The sequence below is a fragment of the Dinoponera quadriceps genome, unplaced genomic scaffold (genome assembly GCF_001313825.1).
Source record: "Dinoponera quadriceps isolate SergipeBrazil2010 unplaced genomic scaffold, ASM131382v1 scaffold2159, whole genome shotgun sequence".
In the NCBI taxonomy this organism is placed as follows: Eukaryota; Metazoa; Arthropoda; class Insecta; order Hymenoptera; family Formicidae; genus Dinoponera; species Dinoponera quadriceps.
This window is the reverse complement of record NW_014556477.1, coordinates 1,290,912-1,308,139: the sequence shown is the minus strand read 5'-3', so window position 1 is coordinate 1,308,139 and position 17,228 is coordinate 1,290,912. Positions and strand designations below refer to the sequence as shown.

The 17,228-nt window shown below is 45.0% G+C and overlaps 1 protein-coding gene across 1 annotated transcript in view; it reads right to left on the bottom strand.

Moving 5' to 3' along the window:
• Positions 1-22: 22 nt before the first annotated feature.
• LOC106747542 (orcokinin peptides-like) overlaps positions 23-17,228 on the bottom strand; it is a 19,308-nt gene continuing 2,102 nt past the window's right edge. The window contains exons 2-4 of the mRNA XM_014625154.1: positions 10,959-11,040; positions 3,966-4,092; positions 23-1,870 (exon numbers count right to left, since the gene is read on the bottom strand). Coding sequence (XP_014480640.1) covers positions 1,663-1,870; positions 3,966-4,092; positions 10,959-11,040 — 417 coding nt within the window. The 3' untranslated portion in view covers positions 23-1,662. The remainder of the gene's footprint in view (positions 1,871-3,965; positions 4,093-10,958; positions 11,041-17,228) is intronic.

Here is a 17,228-nt window from a genome sequence, read left to right as displayed (position 1 = left end):
CTTTTCTTCCTCTCTCTTTTTCTTTCTCTTTCTCTCGGCTCCATCTCGCAAGACTTTTCCACGACCGCCCTCGTCGGCGAAGATGCAGAGTAAAATCGGACCCTCGACCGGCCAGCGGTTAATTATCATTCTCATTTATTTAGATAGCACATTTCTTTACGCAGAATGACAGCATACGGGGAGTAGGAGTAGGACGCATCGCGTGGTTACACATTATTCGATCTCAATCCGGCAAAAGAACTCCGAGATCGAAACAACTCGGGACGTCAATTCCGTCCCGTGTAATTTCGGACGGTGATTAATCGCGAGGGAGGAGGTCTTTGTCGAGTTGCGTGTACCGCGAACGTAAAGGTATCGCGAGTACCTCTCGGGCCGAGAAACCTCGCCGGAGGGGAAACGACAACGCGCGCGCCCGCTGACGTCTTTGTCGCGTTCCGTTTCCTCGCGATCACATCGAAACATTTACACGGAGAAAACAAATCTCGCTAGAACAGCAAATGTTTGTCGATATAGTGACGGCAAAGGAAAATTTGTCTGAACAGCAGAAAGTTTTGTTAAGAGTATTAATTACTATTTGCTGGATATACGGACAATTAATATTCTTAACAAATCTTTCGGCCGTTCAAGCAAATTTCTTCCCGCTGTCACTATATCGACAAACATTTTCTGTCCTGGTAAAATTTGTTTTCTCCGTGTATTTCTTCGGTTTTCTTTCCGCTTTCTCTCCTCTCTTTTCGCGCGATACAATCCCAAGATTCGTGCAATCACATCGAGCGCGCGTCTAGTAGTATATACAATTAATTACACAATTAACAATGTATACACGCCGCCCGTATTATTACGATGTAGTAGCGTGCTGCGAAAAGTAGCCGGGTACTGCAACAGCGAAGAAGCGAGAGAGTTCATTCGAAGCGGGTCCTGAATCGGTTCCGATTGGTCGGTCAGCATCGCGTGGGGAAAGATCATCGCACATCCGGCGGGTAGAATCTTCCTCTCTCTGTCGCGCGCGCGCGTGCGAGCTCGCGATGAAGTAAAATAAATTCCCTGTGTACTCTCCCGAAGACATCTGTCTCGCTTCGACGCGGATTTCGTCTGTTGACGGTGTTCTAGAACCAAGGGATGTCCTGTCAGTCACACGTTTCGCCACATGAAGTATCTCGAACGCGACTTTCGCTCCGCGAAAACTATCGCTCGTGATAGGCCCTCGTGTCTCGTTTCCAACGTCGAGGGTCTCGATAGCTAAACGCTTGAAAATTCGTTCCTCTAAAAGTGAATTACAGTTGGAAATACAGCGCGATCGCAGCTAATCGAAGTTAATTGAAGTGCGCGCGCGCGCGCGCGCGCGGAAGTTTAAGTCGTCGAAGAGTTCTTTTATTTTCTTCCTCTTCGACGTTTCACGGATGTTACGACGTCGTTAACGAAATGGCCGCTATTTTTCGCCCCCGGTATCTGTGGCTGAAAGTACATCCGACGGTTTTACGTACAGAGGGAGAAGGAGGAGATCGGACGATCCCGCTTTTTAGTTAAAGAATACTCGCCGGCGAACCCCGCGCGCGCGATTCCCTCGCGTCTCGCGATGTGCTTCGCATTTCTCTCACTGCCCTTCGCCCTTTTCTCGCCCTTCGTCTCGCCACTCTCGCCCTTCGTGTCCTCCCGCGCCATTTAACGTCGCTGCCTGTCCGCCAAGTAATTATCGAGCCTCTTGACGAATCCATTCCAGCCGACCCGATCGATCTCGTCGATGTTTCGCTTGAAGAAGCTGTCGAACGCGGTATCGATCTCGTCGATGTTCCTCTTCGAGAAACGATCGAACACCGACCGGTCGATCTCGTCGAAGTAACCGGGCCGCACGTTCACCCATCCGGGTCGCCTGCAATTATGGACACGTACTGTATAGGTCGGAAGGTCCCTCTTTCTCTCTCTCTCTCTCTCTCTTTCTAATTTTTTATAATATAATTTTTGTTCTCCAATTTAAAAATGTCTAATCTATTTTCACGTTCTTCGAAGGCACAGCCCTAAAGCGATTATAAACGCATTTATCTCTTTATCTCCCTATCTCTCTCGGAGAATTCATCGAATTTTTCATATCGTTGGTGATGTTACACAAGGCGATAAACGTGACATTTGCTTAGAAATCGACGTTAAATTCACAAAAAGACATACACACAGTCGGGCGCATCGCACGGCGATTAAATAAAGTGCAAACGGCAAGAGACATCCCAGTGGACGCGCGCTTTAAGCGAAACGCTCTTTTTTTTTTTTTTGCCACATAGGTCGGGAAATAACAGGGTGATCGCAAACATCGCGTTCTATTTGCCCTCCCCTTTGGCCATTTCTTTCAGCATTTTTATGCTTCATGTTCGAAAAATCTGCTCCGCTGGTTTTGATGACACGATACGAGCAATTGCGCGGCACGAGCGTGGCGCCAGTAATTACGACTCGGTATAGTCGGACGCGACGAAGGAGGTATAGACTCTCTAGTCAGGCGTAAAGGAGATACGGAGACGCTAACCGAACAAGGTGAAGGAGATACAGACGTGCTAGCCGGGCGCGACGAAGGAGGTGCAGTCGCGTTAGCCGAGCGCGGCGAAGGAGATATCGACGATCGTAGTCAGACTAAAGTGAGAAATAGTGAAGGGAGAGGTGCGGCTGTATATAATGCGCTTCTTCCTCTCTTTTCAAATACTGTTTCCTACTTCCCTCTTGGTACAGGAACGGAGGAACGTAATCAGACATCCGCGATGATAAAACCGGTACCGTTTTGCGGAAACGGCGGCGCTGAGCGGGAGAGAATGGTGAATGAGGTAACCACCGTGGCGGAATCATCGGAGAAAAACAAAAAGCGGGTATACGTAAAGTTTGGCAACGGAATCGATTCTGTCGCATATGCGTGCGCGCACGTGTAGCGTTTTTTTAATAAACGGCACGTGGCGGGACGATTACTTTTATCGTCGGTGCGGATAGAGAGAGAGAGAGATGTGGAGAAACCAACAACCGAAGGGAGGAATAAAATATATGGCGAGTTGTGTAACGCGAACAATTGATGCAACGGTTACTTTTATTCGTTCGGGACGAATAAAAATCGACGCCGGGCGGAAGCGAATCGCGCGGAGTAGTTTTCTTGGAAAATAACACGACGGGATAAAGGCGACGTTTACATACGCGGAATAAAACTTCGATTGCGCGTCGTATTCTCCGTGAACGACGATTTTGAAGGCGTAACTTCGGAACGAAGTTTAGAGATACTTTACTGGAACGCAGAGGGGGAGCTTAAGCGCCTCTGAAAGTGAATAAAATGTGCCCGGCGTATATTAACACGTTCACGGCTTAATTGGAGTATACGTGACTTAAGTTGGCATCGAGTTCTTATTAATTCGCGACGTAAGTTCCAATTAAGAGCGCCATAAAGTTGCGGTTAATTCGCCGCGTAAATTCTCACTAAGTTAGCGTTATATTCTGATTAGAGAGTTCCCCAGTTCGGCCTGTTGACGCTATTTCCCCGAAGCGCGCTATTCTCGTGCTCTTCATTGCGATTTACGAAACTAATCCCCTTGAGTGTTAGAACATTTCCATCGTCACCTTTTATTGGGAGCGATAACAGAACGGCATGGCATGAAAAAACGAACGGAAGAAACGAAGAGTTGATTGAAAAAAAGGCCAATTATCGTATGATCAACGTGTTAAAGAAAGAAAGAAAATTATTCGTTCGGGGAGGAAGGAAAAAATTTGATTTTTTCGTCGACGTGTCCACAAGAAATTATAAAAACGCGCTATATATATATAATTCATATACTTTTTAAATATAATTCAGAAGGCAATATGTTTGCGTTCGCTCAGACACTCTACAGATCTCGATTTATTGCGAAAAGGTATGTCTAAAGTATGAATTAATTTAATAGAACACGAGAGCTCTTCGCTGAAATGAGCTCGCGCCTTCGTCATCGAGCGTATCGATAATGATTTACCTGAGAGGTGCGAGTCTCTTGTTCTCGCCGAAGGTTGCTCCGGATAACGAGTCCAACCCTCGACGCGTCTGCCTCAGCAGATGGCCGCCGCTGCCGCCGACGCCGTTTAAATTGCGGCTGGCCGCACCTTGAAAATTTCAGAAATCTCTGTACCTCTCCTCCTTCATCTTCTTTTCAACGGGAGACTGGGTAATGTTGGGGAAAATTCGAGATGAGCTCGAGAAAAGTAGATGCTGGAGAAGAAAAGGTATGACTGCGGATAAAACTTTATTATTACGACCTTTCGACCTGCCTTCGGCGAGAAACGCAACGTAAAGAAGCCTCAGAACGGGAAGAAAGCGAGTACAGCGTCAACATGCTTAGTTACTCTCATTCGATAACGTATTTAAATTACACGATCAATTAGGATGCTTCATACGAGACGCACATAATATATCGAACAAGTGGAACTCGGATCGACGTTGAATCGACTCCGAAGTTCCGCTCCGCGGTTAACGCGGTTGCTTCCTCGCCCTTTCCGGATTCCATCTCGCTGCGGGATCACTCCAAACTTCTCACGAGGTTCCCACCGCCAATTTGATCTAGATTTCGCACGAGGTTCCCGCCACCAATCTGGTCTAAGTTTCGTACAAGATTCCCGCCACCGATCTGGTCCAAGTTTCGTACAAGATTTCCGCCACCGATCTGGTCCAAGTTCCGTACAAGATTTCCGCCACCGATCTGGTCCAAGTTCCGTACAAGATTTCCGCCACCGATCTGGTCCAAATTCCGTACAAGATTTCCGCCACCGATCTGGTCCAAGTTTCGCACAAGATTTCCGCCGCCGATCTGATCCAAATTTCGCACAAGATTTCCGCCGCCGATCTGATCCAAATTTCGCACAAGATTTCCGCCGCCGATCTGATCCAAATTTCGCACAAGATTTCCGCCGCCGATCTGATCCAAATTTCGCACAAGATTTCCGCCGCCGATCTGATCCAAATTTCGCACAAGATTTCCGCCGCCGATCTGATCCAAATTTCGCACAAGATTTCCGCCGCCGATCTGATCCAAATTTCGCACAAGATTTCCGCCGCCGATCTGATCCAAATTTCGCACAAGATTTCCGCCGCCGATCTGATCCAAATTTCGCACAAGATTTCCGCCGCCGATCTGATCCAAATTTCGCACAAGATTTCCGCCGCCGATCTGATCCAAATTTCGCACAAGATTTCCGCCGCCGATCTGATCCAAATTTCGCACAAGATTTCCGCCGCCGATCTGATCCAAATTTCGCACAAGATTTCCGCCGCCGATCTGATCCAAATTTCGCACAAGATTTCCGCCGCCGATCTGATCCAAATTTCGCACAAGATTTCCGCCGCCGATCTGATCCAAATTTCGCACAAGATTTCCGCCGCCGATCTGATCCAAATTTCGCACAAGATTTCCGCCGCCGATCTGATCTAGATTCTTCGCGACTCGTCTGTCGTTCTTCACTACATCGCGATCGGTAAGCTGAGTCACGAGTCGCCGAGCGTTCGGCCGTTCGGCGTTTGAGTTGAGATCGGCCGGAATCGCGGGCAGATTCCAACTGTGAACTCTGACCGCGCGGAATGACTGACGACCCGTCGGGTCGCCGATTAGCGGGAGTCCCTCCCTGACGAAGTACGGATTTCCGATCAACCGTTCGTCTTCCAGCAGATGTTTGAGTTGCTCATCGGTGTCCCGCACGAGATGCCCGCCACCGATTTGGTCCAGGTTGCGTTTCGCGGCCGGACTTGATCCTACAAAGGGTACAATTACATCGTTACATCATTAGCTATCGGCATCGCCGGGATCGCTGATCCCGCGAATTCGACGTTCGACGCTGCGGACGGATACGTGAAAATATTCCCTGCGCCGCGACCATCGCGTCTCCATTGTCCCGCATCAGTTTCGTGTTATCTTTTCCGGGCAGCGTCGAAACCCGAATTCACCGGAATCACACGTTACCGGCCTTAATAGAAGCTCTTTTTATATTTATTCGTGACGTCGATTTATATAATAGCGATTCGTGCGACTACGTCATGCGGTGTAGATTATCGTGCCTGGGAAAAGTAGCTGTTCAATCGCATAGAATTAATTCCTCTCGTGTCACTTTAATTCATCCATCTTTTCGAGCCCCCCTCCCCCGATCGAAGAAAACGAAAATGCTATTATTCGCTAAATGCGCGAAGTGCATAGCGAACGCATGCAGGAGAGAATCGTACAGAGCGCTGTAGGTCATACATGGAAAAGTATTGTGTGATGTAATAAACGTGACGTGACGGAACTAACCGTGTTTTGGCGAGAGGAAAGCGAATTTTTGGCTCGTAAGAACCAGGAATTCTCTTACCTTCCATCAGAATGCGTTTAGCTATGTCACACGTTGCGTTAATTCAACCTTTTCCTATATACATATTTTTTCGATCTTTTCATCACGCTGTTGACCTACGCGACAACACATGCACATTTGTTATCATAGCGATTCACGCGTGCATTGAAGTAATTGAAATAACATGCGAGCATGACCATGTGACGGAATTCTGAGCGAAGTGCATCGCGGACGAGATTATCCTTTCGATATTTTGCCCTCGTACATACCCGAGCCGAAATTTTCCTATATTAAACCTTTAATTCCACAATCAGTAGAAACTAACAATAAGATAGCAAAACAGGCTCAATTTCAATGATTTATCGAACTATTTTTATTTCCCTGCCGTTTGGGACACAAACAGGAAAATTTTGCTTGCCGCGTGAAGAGTTAATAATATAACTTACTTTGACTTTGATGATGTCTGAAGTCTCCGTTTTCGATGTTTCAACGTCAAAATGGTTTGCTCAAAGTGGTATTAAAGTGAAGTTTGTAGAATTACAGGTTCAAGAGAGGAGTTAACGATCGTGTAATATCGTCCAAGTAGGCGCGAACTATCTTTAAGAGCGTCAAAATGGCATCGAAATTTCGACTTCGAGTGAGATGTTGCGAAATCATGCGAAACGAGCTGCTAACGTGCGAGCGAAGCGGCAGATTCTTCTACCTAGATTGTCCTCACGCTTACCTGCCCTTCTCGTACATCGGAATGCCGACGATTCTGATTATCCGCGCGTGAGTATTTCGCGCGTGACGAGCGCACTCGCTCGCGAGCTCGACCTGCGAAGAATTTCTCCCAGCTGACGTTCGGGCTTCGACTTCATTCGTCGCGACGTTTGTTTCGACGTGACAAATCGATGGGCACACATGCGCGCGCTTTAAATGATTAATGGCGTGATTTAATATGGAAAGGGCCCGCCACACGCGCCTTGCACGCTCTCTCGCAGAGAAGCGTGCCCGGAAAAGCGAGAAGGTCGTCATGACGACGTGAATAAATGATGCGACGTGCCCCGCGCGCGTGCAACGATAACGGTGTTCTCGCGCGGATTAGCCACGGAGCTCCGCGACAAATGCCCCGTCGCGTTTAAATGTCTCGTCCTTCCGAGTGTTTGTTTCTGCACCCGTAAACTTGGTTAATTATTAATAGAGTTTGTAACTACCGTCGTTGTGGGGAAAGAGGAGGGTGAACGGGTTCTATTATTATTTATCAACACGTGCCGTAAACCGGCTGAGGAAATCTGCGACGGACAGTGTCGCGTGTATAACAGGGGAGGTAGTGTGACCGTTGATTCGTCAACATTCGTGGATAATTAAGATTTCATTCAAGGGGGAAGGCAGGAAACAAGACAATTTGTACAAATCGATATTCGACGTATTTATCTCGGAGTAAGAAGAAAGATGCCGGGGGGAAAATTAGTTTTGGCAGTTAAATTAGCTGTAACATATGAAGGTTTAAAATTTTTGCAGCGTAAATAATTCTAATTGCTGCAGAAAAAGCTTGCCGCTGCAGCAATTAAAGTTGCTTACGCTGCTAAAGTTTTAGGTGTTCATATGTTACAACTAATTTAGCTATTGCAGCTAATCTTTTTTTCCCATGAAGAAACATTCGGATACGAAGAAATCGTTTGTTTGTATCTTTTTTCTTTCGTAATGTATTAGAATCTAGGAAGTTGTTTTTTTTAAATCATTTTATCAGGAAATAATTTTTCCTTGCGAATATCGGCTGCCTTTTGAAGTTCATTGAGTGTTTGTTTCTGTGGAGGTGTCGCGATATTTTTGTCACTAATTTTATAAAAAACTTGTTTTGACTTTTACGACTAAAATTCTGCGAGCGTTCGAGCAATGGTCAATGCTGCGCGTAATTACTTCACCGAAGTAAGTCGAGCTTTCGCACATCGACGCGTCTCACGTATATTTTTAACGTCAACTGAGATGCTCGCTAATTAAGTATCACTGCCCGATGAGATTAACCATCGATATATTATACCGAGCGATTTTCTCTCGCATCCTGTTTCCTGCGAGGACAACGGGTCGTCCTCCTCCGCAAGAGCGGATTTATAGCGTTTGAATCGCCGATCGTAATGCCTTTAATCGAGCCGTAAAAAGCGGCCGGGGGATACATCGCGTAATAAGTGTCGTAAAAATCGCCGTTTCCTATCTACCAGCACGCACTCGCTGCGTTCGTGAATATGTTCTACGACCCATATTTAATTTACATTCAATATCCTGCCTCTGCGACGAAAAGCACTCGACGATCGAGTGCTCAGTCGACAATGTGAAACAATAGTGTCAGCGAAAAACGACGATTGTCATGGCGCAAGTTCTATTCGTGCAACCGTCATTCTGCACGGACAAAAGTGATATTTACCTAACGAGAGATGAACAAATCGAACGTGTTTTGGTAGAAAGAAGCAGAATATTACTGCTTCTTACACAGGGAGAAAGGCTTTTTGGGTTTAGTGCACGTGTTTGTTTCACTTTGGTTTGTTTCATATAAACAACATAACTTAATATCAGTTTGTTTGGACGAAAATATTGTTTCACTAAGGTAAACCATGTTGTTTGATAGAACAATATTATTTAGAAGAAATAATATTCCGTTTTCAATAAAAAGAAAAATTTATTTCATTATATGTTACATGTTGTTCCATTGAAGCAAAGAAGTTTTTTAAATATTTTTTTAACACAGTGTTCTTTCCCAGTAATTTATTACTTGTGACAACTATCGTAATATTTGGATGAAAATACAAAAAGAAATATGTTATATTAACGATATTTATTGTTTAAGGGACCAAACATTTTGTTTGTTGAATCAAACATTCGTTTGTTTGCTCCATTCCAAAAGACAAATTTGTTTCAATCAAAGAAATTTTATTAAATTCAAAGAAACCTTTTTCTCCGTGTATGAACTCAAATTCGCCCCTTATAACTTAAAATCCCGAAAATCCGGCAAATTCAGCTCAACTTTTATTTTCCATTCGCCAAAACCTAAATTCCCAAAAATCCAGGTTCAAAACTAGAAAGCGGATTTCGCACTTCGCGCGCGTCATGTCGTTTCAGTCATGCTTTCATCCGCGACTCCCCCAACGCGTGTTCGCGCTGCACGAAAGAAATCCGCCCTTTTCCCGGAGAAAGAGAAAAATGAGATTGCAAAAGGATTGCACTAAAAATCAAACGCAACGAAGGCGAAAAGTTCCTCGTTTTCCGACCGGCTGGTTCTCCACGTTCGCGCGTCGGCGAATTTACTCGTCATTTCAGCTCGCTTGACGTTCGCGTTGGCGTCCACCTCATCTCGACGATCAAATTGCAATTTTTATTTCCCGACGCGATTTCAGTGCGTCGCAACTGTGTTTTGAGCAATTAATTAAAGTGCACAAAGTAAGTGGAGCGGAGTCGACCGGTCGTATCGGTGGAATCTTGACGAACTCCGGATGCAATTCCGACAGTCAACGGGTGGGCGACACGTAGAAATGATACATCAAAGGGCAAAGGATCACGGTTTACGTACGGTAGGTAGTAGCGCGGTAGTATCGATCATGCATCGTTTTTTTATCCTCTCCTGGGACGATACACAGTTCGCTATAATTAGATGATGCGTACGATACGCGTGCCGGTGTGCATTCGTTCGAGATAAAAGATAAACGGCGAAATTACTTAACGCGCGCGTCGGAGTCACGTCACTCTATTCGTCGTGCTTGCATCTGCGGGTGAAAAGCGGGAGAAAAAACGCAATGCGGCCGCAATAACATGTTTATTGTCCGCGGAGAATAGGGTGTTTGTTTGTTTGTTTGATTTTATTTTTTTAGGTTGATTCGTACTCTGATTGCGCGAGCGAGCATGTTTTGTTCGCGGACGCGTATCGCTCATGGGTTTGTGCGACTCATCGGATGCGTCGGCTAATTACTTCGTACTGCGTTTCAAACGCGAGAATATCCGCGCACACATCTCTGATCGGTATTATCTCTCGCTCAGCCGCGTCGTCACTGTTATTTATACGAACGAGATCCTTCGCAACGTTAATGGGAGAGCGATAAGCGGTAAAATATGTTCTCTTCAGTAACGAGAATTGTGTGCAACATGGGGAAGTGCAAGCGAGAATAGAAGAGAGTTTTTTTTCCCGCGATCTATGGCATTACTGAAAAATTCAAACACGGATAATATCACTGAATAAGTTATTTAGGTAAAACATGGAGCTATGATAAAACGGGTACCATGTTCATTTTGCTCGTTTGGAAAATCGCAACCTCGATTAGACATTAGAATACATTATTTCATACTTGCGGCGATCATTCCTCGTTAGTCAAGCTATATTGGTCGCGCTTTCTTAACCCTTATCGGACACTAGCTTTTTATGCGTGATTCTCACTAGGTTGTAGCTGATTTCGGTAAATATGCGAACTTGTCACCTCCTACGTGATGTACGACCGCAGCGACGAAGTATTGTTGTCACGTGAGATGTGACTTACGACCGATAAGGGTTAATAATAAGCATTAATTTTTTTTTATTCTTAATTTTATATTATGTTACTCTTTTTATCTTTTTATATTATACTACTCTTTCTACCAGTTTGTTCGGGACTAGTAAAATTATTATTATTATTATAAATAAATGAGTTACTTACTTCGCTCCTCCCAGTATCTCGCTAAAACATCCGCCAAGGCCGGCGAGCCGTATTCCTCCCGTTGCAGCGTGTTCGGCCCGGCCTACAACCGAAAAGTGGCGAAACTTGTAAAAACTGCATTCGGAAATACCACCCTAAGGGTAGAGCAGATTAGAGTAAAGTGAATGGTGAAGAAGGGTTTCACTCTAGGTGCGGACAGTTTCCGAACGCAAACACGTCAAATACTATCAAAAGTTTCTGGGGATCTATATTGGCTGGTTATTTTCGCCGATAAATATGCAAAGAAAAAGATTTCTCTGGATTTAATCGAATTTCTTTAATTGAAACCAATTTTTTTTTTTTTAGAATAGAATAAAGGGATGTTTGATTCAATAAATCAGATTGTTTGGATTCTCAAATAATAAATATCTTTAACGTCAAATAACATAATATTTTTGTGTTTTCATCCGAACATTACAATGATTGTTCCGAGCCACAAATTAAAAGTAAGTAGTGCAAAGAATAACGCTATGTTAGGAAAATATTAAAGAACTTCCTTGCTTTAGTGTGTAACAATGTTTATTATACAATAAAACAAATTTCATTTTATTTGAAACGAAACATTATTTTCTTTAAACGATATTATTTTTTCTATCAAACAATATGGTTTATTCTAGTGAAACAATAAGATTTCCATTCAAACAAGATGATATTTGATATTAAATTATGTTGTTTATACGAAATAAACTCAAATCAAACAAGCGTGTATACTAAATTCAAGAAAACTTTTTTTCTCTATGCACCTATGCCCGTTTTTACTATCGTAGTTTAAATCTAATCGACGATTAAATCAACGAAATTGATCAATCGCATTGGTCAACCAGCTGAATTGATCAATGCAATTAATTGAGTTAATCGTCGATTAGATTTAAATCATGGTAGTAGAAATAGATTTTAATATTAATATTCCGTGGTAAATGAATGGGAATATCGCGTGAGGTGGGGATTTAACAGGCGAAGTGCGAGTTCAATTTATACGCGGAAAATACAATGAGTTGGCACGTACATGAAATTGAAACACAATGTGCGCGATGATGGGATCGATAATAATATGTAATATCTAATATGGTGATAATAGCTATTACGTATCATGTACCAAATATGTTGTTATAATCATGTGCATAAAACATCGTAATCATAAGCACTTTTTGGAAAATTGCGCCTCGCGGGAATAATTCCGAGTCTCGGGGGAGCGCTTATCTACGTAATTAAAATTGCAAATTGCGTGGTATCCAGCGTGATGTGTCACTCGCGTATCGAGAGAAAGAGAGAGAGAGAGAGAGAGAAGGGGGCCGTGGCGGCTCCGTCGCGGACGCACTTCCCTTATTAACATCTAAATTCCGTGGCGGCGCGTTATTTACATGTTCGACGAAGGTTCAATTATTCAACTCCACGTCGAACGTTCGACGTGAGTGCGAGAACAGGAGTAGAGGAATATCGGAGGGATTGAAGGAGCACGGAAGGAAAGGAAGTCTGGCGATACGAGGTCCGCGCGGGTGAAAGAAAGAGGGAGGGGGGACGGAACGAACGATCGACTTGCGAGCATGCATAATTCAAGGCTTGCGGGTGATCACGTGTTAAGCACAGACACGCATATGAACCACGTGTTAAGCTCACTCTCGGCGTGACGGCACGGCACGTGCTCTCGTCGCCATAATCGCCGACAGCTATCGCTCTCGGCGCAACCAGGTTGCGGGTCACATTAATGCTAATTAGGACTTCGCGGCGACGTGAGGTTTGCTACTGGTGGAGCTTAACACCGTTAAACCAGATCGAACTTTTCCGTGTGACTCGCGCTTTCTCGTGGCGTGCGAAGCGCCGCATTGTGAATTCCCGGCGTGTCCGCCGGTCGTGTGTGTGCGCTCAACTCGCTGTCAAATTGAAAATATGTTATTATTATGACGTTACGTTACTCGCGCATTCCCGAGAATGCCAACACACTCTCGCGACTCCCGTGTCGTTTCGCCCAACGTTTTACGACCAGCGATAGTTCTGCGATAAGGCCGCTCTATAAAACGCTCTGTGTACTTCCCGCTCCCTCGAGAATTTGTTACACGTAAATTGCATAGACACGCCAGCTCGATCTGTAAAAAGTGTCGCGTATTTCTCATGAAACTTAGTGCTAAAGTCCCTCAATCTGCTCTTCATAACTGAACTGACTGCACTAATTCAAGTAATTCACCTCGAAGCGTATAAGGCGTACGTAAAAATCCTCACTCTTCAGGGTAAATTTCTTAAACGTAAAAAAATGTGCCACTGAAATTTATGTGTTGCACTTTAACAAGATGAATATGTTAATTTAATTAATTTAACATATATTCGTGTACTTTTTAATATATTTATGTATTTAATATATTTTTAATATATTTATGTGAAAGCAACGCAAGAAATTCAGCGAACCGTTATTTACACAAAATTGTTTATTGTGTCCAGACTCTTATTATAGGGACAACGTTATGCAACGCTACCTCTTCGGCGGAGCAACAACCTCCTAAAACGGCCTATCAGAGTTGACCCTGAATGCATCCTCGCGCGGTCGCGAGGACCCTGAATGCATCCTGCAGGTCGATGGTAGATCGATACCGTGGCTATTTTGTCATCACGACTGTGGCTTGCATGACCAATTACGGGGGTTAAGGCCGGCGTCGTATCGCCGATCTCGTCGCTCTCTTTTCCTCCCTATTTTTATTTTCTTGTTCCGGAAAGAGGAAAAGCGCGTTCTCCCGTTCCCCCTCACGTACCTCCCTTTGCGGAACTCATTGATCGTTTCGCGAGAGACGATCGGCGGTCGTGATGCGTGTTCGAGATCGAAAACCGCGTGTTACGAGAACGATCAACATACACTTATTTCCCTCTCCTTTTCTCTTTTCTCTCGCAGCGAAGTGACGCGTTTCAGCGATCCAATCGAGTTTTATGAATAGAGCTTTTCGTCCCAGAAGTCTTCTGGAATAGCTGCGCTCCCGGCATGGCGGAAGATACCAACGCTTAGCGAGCGAAAAAGTGAGGGGGGAGAGGGCAGAATGAGGTTTCGCGTGCGCGTCGTAAAGCGACGGGAAAATCTCGCGGATTTAATTTCGCTTTAAAATCGAACGAGGCGACGCACTCCGGCGATCTTGCGTCGCGCTGGCTTCGATCGTGCCGGCGGAATCGCGTTTCTCGACGCGCTCACTCGACCACCGGCGCGAGCCTCGCGGTGAATTGTGCAGTTGATAAAGTTAATGAAGTTGCCGACCCCATTTTGTATAAGCTGCTCGGGCGTAATTGTCGAAGAATTAAATGCTTCCTGAGAACACGCGGTAGCGGTCTTACCTCCTTGAGCGATGCAAAAACAACGCTTATAAAACCGTTAAATGTAGAGTCGAGTGAAAACGGGGATGAGATTTTATCGCGGGGAATTCTGTTGAGAAATCTGCCCTCCGCTCAACCGTCGTATCGGAGACGCAGTTATCGCGCGTTTTGCGGGGAAAACTTCGAATCTCGAAATTTTAATGCTGCTTTGACAGTCTTAAGGTAGTTGTATCGCAGAGTGTCGTATCTTCAGTGGTGCATCAAAGGGGCCACTCATTGATTCAGTATTTATCAAGCAAAATTACGTTCCTACATTTTTCTCACTATCTAAATAATAAATGTTAATTTGAAACGAAATTGAGGTAAACATATATACGCAGTATTACAAATATGAAAATATTATCATTCTTTCATTTTTCTCATCAACACTATTTTGCTTTAGTTGATCTAATAGAGATGCACAGATAATAGAAAGAGGAATATAAGTGTTTAAATGTATGCACATATGTATATGTATTTCAAATATTATTATAAGTTGTGAATTTTATACTGCTATATTTTCAAAACAAAATAGTCAACTTCATATCGCAGCATCCAATCATGCTGTAAACGTTCTATGTAAACGTAATTGTATGTTTTTTCCACATTCGATGTACGTCGGGGTTAAAAATTCAATATGGAGTGGAGCGGGCGATATGTCGCTGATTTAGGGACTTACGAAGACGCGAAATATCCGGGATCAGGCGAAGACACGCCGGCGATCCCACACCCCGTCGCGCACGTTGCAGCGTTGTTTACAACGCGAGGTGGAGTATCATCACCTCCGTCGGTGGATATTGTGCGAAGACTGCCTCCTGGGTGTTATTAGTATGCATGGGAAAACTTTCCCCGTACGCACACACACACACACACACACGCACACACATGAGACACAGCGCGTCGCGTCCCGGATACACCGTGTCCGAGCCCAACCCGTTCGGGGTTGGGCTTCGTTACCAAGTTCCGCATCTCGCGAACGTCTCCTTCAATCGTCTGGAAGTAGTGGTAGAGCGGCGACTAACGCGAAGGTTCTTGCAAATTACCACCTCGTCAGATTCCTTGCATTGGAGACAGCCGATCATCGTGTGAAATATGCAGGAGGGCGCACGACGAGAGGCACGTTATTCCGCCGACGACGTCCCGAGAGCGGATCTGATTTCACCCTGCCTCCTTCCCTCCACCCCCCTTGTTTAAAAGACTGTCGCAGGGGAACGAAAGGGGGGGAGGGGAGAATCGTTTCGAATAAAACAATTTCTCGTGTGTGTGTGTGTGTGTGTCTCTGCCTGACTTTCGTCGGTCCATTTGTCGAAGTGGATTTTAATGAAAGTAAGGGCAAGTGAGTAGAAATAACGCCATGTAAATCGTTAGTAATGCGTTTTCAATCACTCTCTATCCCCCCTCCCCCCCTCGGCTCTTCTTTTTCCACTCTATTACGTAATTTTCCCTCGTGAGGTTATAGAAGAGCAGCACGGCATATGTGACACATCGAAGTAATTAGATTTTACGTACGCTTACGTACGCTCGTGCGTCCTTTCCTCGCGCCGTTTACTCTCGTTCGCCGATCTCTCAGCGCCTCGGCATGTCGCGGGCGCGAAGAGTCCGGTTTTATGTCCGTCGTGGCGGCTGCAATTTGCGGAAGTGCATGACGAAGGCCGTATTGCACTGCACTTTTTCCCGATAATGCGACTTCACGGCTCATCCCCAGCCGAAGGTCGCGAGATGACGACGACAACGGCAGACGAACGTGGAGAATTATCGAACAGCCTGGGCTGGTAACGTCCCTCACGGAGGGAAAGGTCGGGGCGCCCGATAATAGCGAAAGGACTATTTCGCGCTTCGGCCGCCGCTGATGCAACAAGTTGCGAATGCAAGTGAGAGCGCGGATTGATGCGGGCTTCACTTTCCGGAATCGGATCGCATTATCGGTGGGGGAGCAAAACGCCCGGCGAACATTCGACATTTTGCATATTTCGTCGTGAAACCGTCCAGACTCGGTGAAATTGGGAGCGCTGTAAACTGTCACGATTGAAACTCATTCCTGATCGAAGGAGCCATGGAATGACAGTACGGAATGACAGTACGGAAAGTTCCGGGACTTTCCGCTTTACACGTAACGCATAAGGCTGAAAATCGCAAAAGTAACTCTAATTATAATGGTAGGGTTGTAAAGTCTCTATTTATAATAGCTTCAACCTCGCGTGTTCATGTGAAAAATTAAACACTGTGTAATATATGTGTTCTTTGATTTATTTTTTATACACAACCTTTTCAATCATAATATTGTATGTCTTCCAATTCTTTCCAAGTTCTTTTAGTTTACATGTACCGTCTAGAGTTATCCGTTCTTTTGATATTTTAACGTATTAGTGTATTTTTGAACATATTCCCCGTGTTAAAGCAACAAAGAAATTTCGATGGGCCGTTTGTAACACAAGAAAATGTTTACCGTGCGCAGGAAGTTTAAGAAAAAAAAATAGCTGTAATACAATGCATTTAGAAATAACCCGGATTTAACTGTTGCTAGTCCATCGGGGGTTCGCAAAATTGGAAAATCTCGTGCCTCGAGTATACTTCGGCTTTTGCCATAATCGATTGCTACGCAAGAGCCCGTTGGTAGGGGCTCTCAGTCGTGACAGTTTGCTGCGCTCCCAACTTCATTGCGTCTAAACCGTTTTGCAAGCAAGAGTACACAACAGAGAGGGGTACCTCTCTCGAGGGCTTAACGGACGGGATTAATGTCGACGGGACGCTCGAGTTGCCGCGCTACTCCCTGAAGCGGGCGAGCCACAATTACATGACGGACGACGCCGTAAACAGTCCCTCCTGCTCTTTGTTGCGCTTCGTGTTCTTTGTAAAAAAGTTTTCTCGTTGGAAAGTTTTGACTTTCCCTCTCCCCCCCCCCTC